Below are 995 nucleotides of genomic sequence, written 5' to 3'. Positions count from 1 at the left end.
GCACAGGCCACTCACCAACTGCTGAGTCATCAGGTCCCACGATGATCCCACTTCCATAGGGACAGATCTGGCGGAAGGCCTCTGCAGGGAAGACACACACTCATTAATAGACAGGCCAATGGCGATGAGTCACGGGGTTCTCCTTGGGCATTTTAGTACAGCCAAATTGCCACATGCTGCACATATTGAGAAATGATGAACAGACAAGCCCAGAGACCAGAGGAGTTAACAAGACTCCTAAAAATGTTGTGCCTTCCCCTTGGGCATCTCTGATTCATAATATAATCAAAAAGAAAGTAAGTACCTAGCTCCTGAGATAGAATAATTGTTAACAAACATTCTAATTAGACTTACAATTAAGTTGTCTTATTGTTTTTAAGTCCTACCATCTTACTTATTTCGTGGCCCAAAGACAATTGCAGATGACACATACCATCGGGTTCAGTAGGGCACAGCTCGCAGGGATCTCCCCAGCCTTCTCCTTTCAAGGCACAGCAGCACTCCTGTTTGGAGTGATTTCTGGATTTGGGTGATGAACACTTTCCTCCTTCAAACTTTGCATAACAGTAGCTCATTCGCAAATCTGCAGCATAAATTCATAATATCCTTCAGTTGCTTTCCTACTGAATGTTTATTGTACAGAAGTAAATAAAAAACAATCTACCATGTTAAATGTGTTCTCTTCTCGTTACCACAGCAACACTCCTTAAGTGATTATAATCGTAACTCAGCTAAGGTCAGTAAAGTCATGGGTAACTTTTATAGTGAAAACTGATGGACAAATCTATGTAGCTTTAAACTTATTATTTCTCATTTTAGCCAATATTTTAAAATAACCTGATGTGAATAACAAAATCCAGTACTGTCAGTTTTCAAAACTGACCTCCATCAGTGACTTCAGGACTGGAACCATCACAGATGGAATCACTCACAAGATCCCTCCATGGATAGCTCTGCTTTGCACATGTTTAGCGAGCACACCAGGAGGGAGTGCT

At 41.3% G+C, this 995-nt stretch overlaps 1 protein-coding gene across 1 annotated transcript in view; it reads right to left on the bottom strand.

Annotated features, from left to right (window-relative positions):
• The window catches only part of FBN1 (fibrillin 1), a 252,128-nt gene that overhangs the window by 32,581 nt on the left and 218,552 nt on the right, over positions 1 to 995 (bottom strand). The window contains exons 50-51 of the mRNA XM_008568659.1: positions 434 to 583; positions 16 to 81 (exon numbers count right to left, since the gene is read on the bottom strand). Coding sequence (XP_008566881.1) covers positions 16 to 81; positions 434 to 583 — 216 coding nt within the window. The remainder of the gene's footprint in view (positions 1 to 15; positions 82 to 433; positions 584 to 995) is intronic.

This window comes from Galeopterus variegatus, unplaced genomic scaffold (assembly GCF_000696425.1).
Source record: "Galeopterus variegatus unplaced genomic scaffold, G_variegatus-3.0.2 Scaffold429, whole genome shotgun sequence".
NCBI classification, from domain to species: domain Eukaryota; kingdom Metazoa; phylum Chordata; class Mammalia; order Dermoptera; family Cynocephalidae; genus Galeopterus; species Galeopterus variegatus.
The sequence above is the reverse complement of the archived record's forward strand: the minus strand, read 5'-3'. Positions and strand labels throughout refer to the sequence as shown.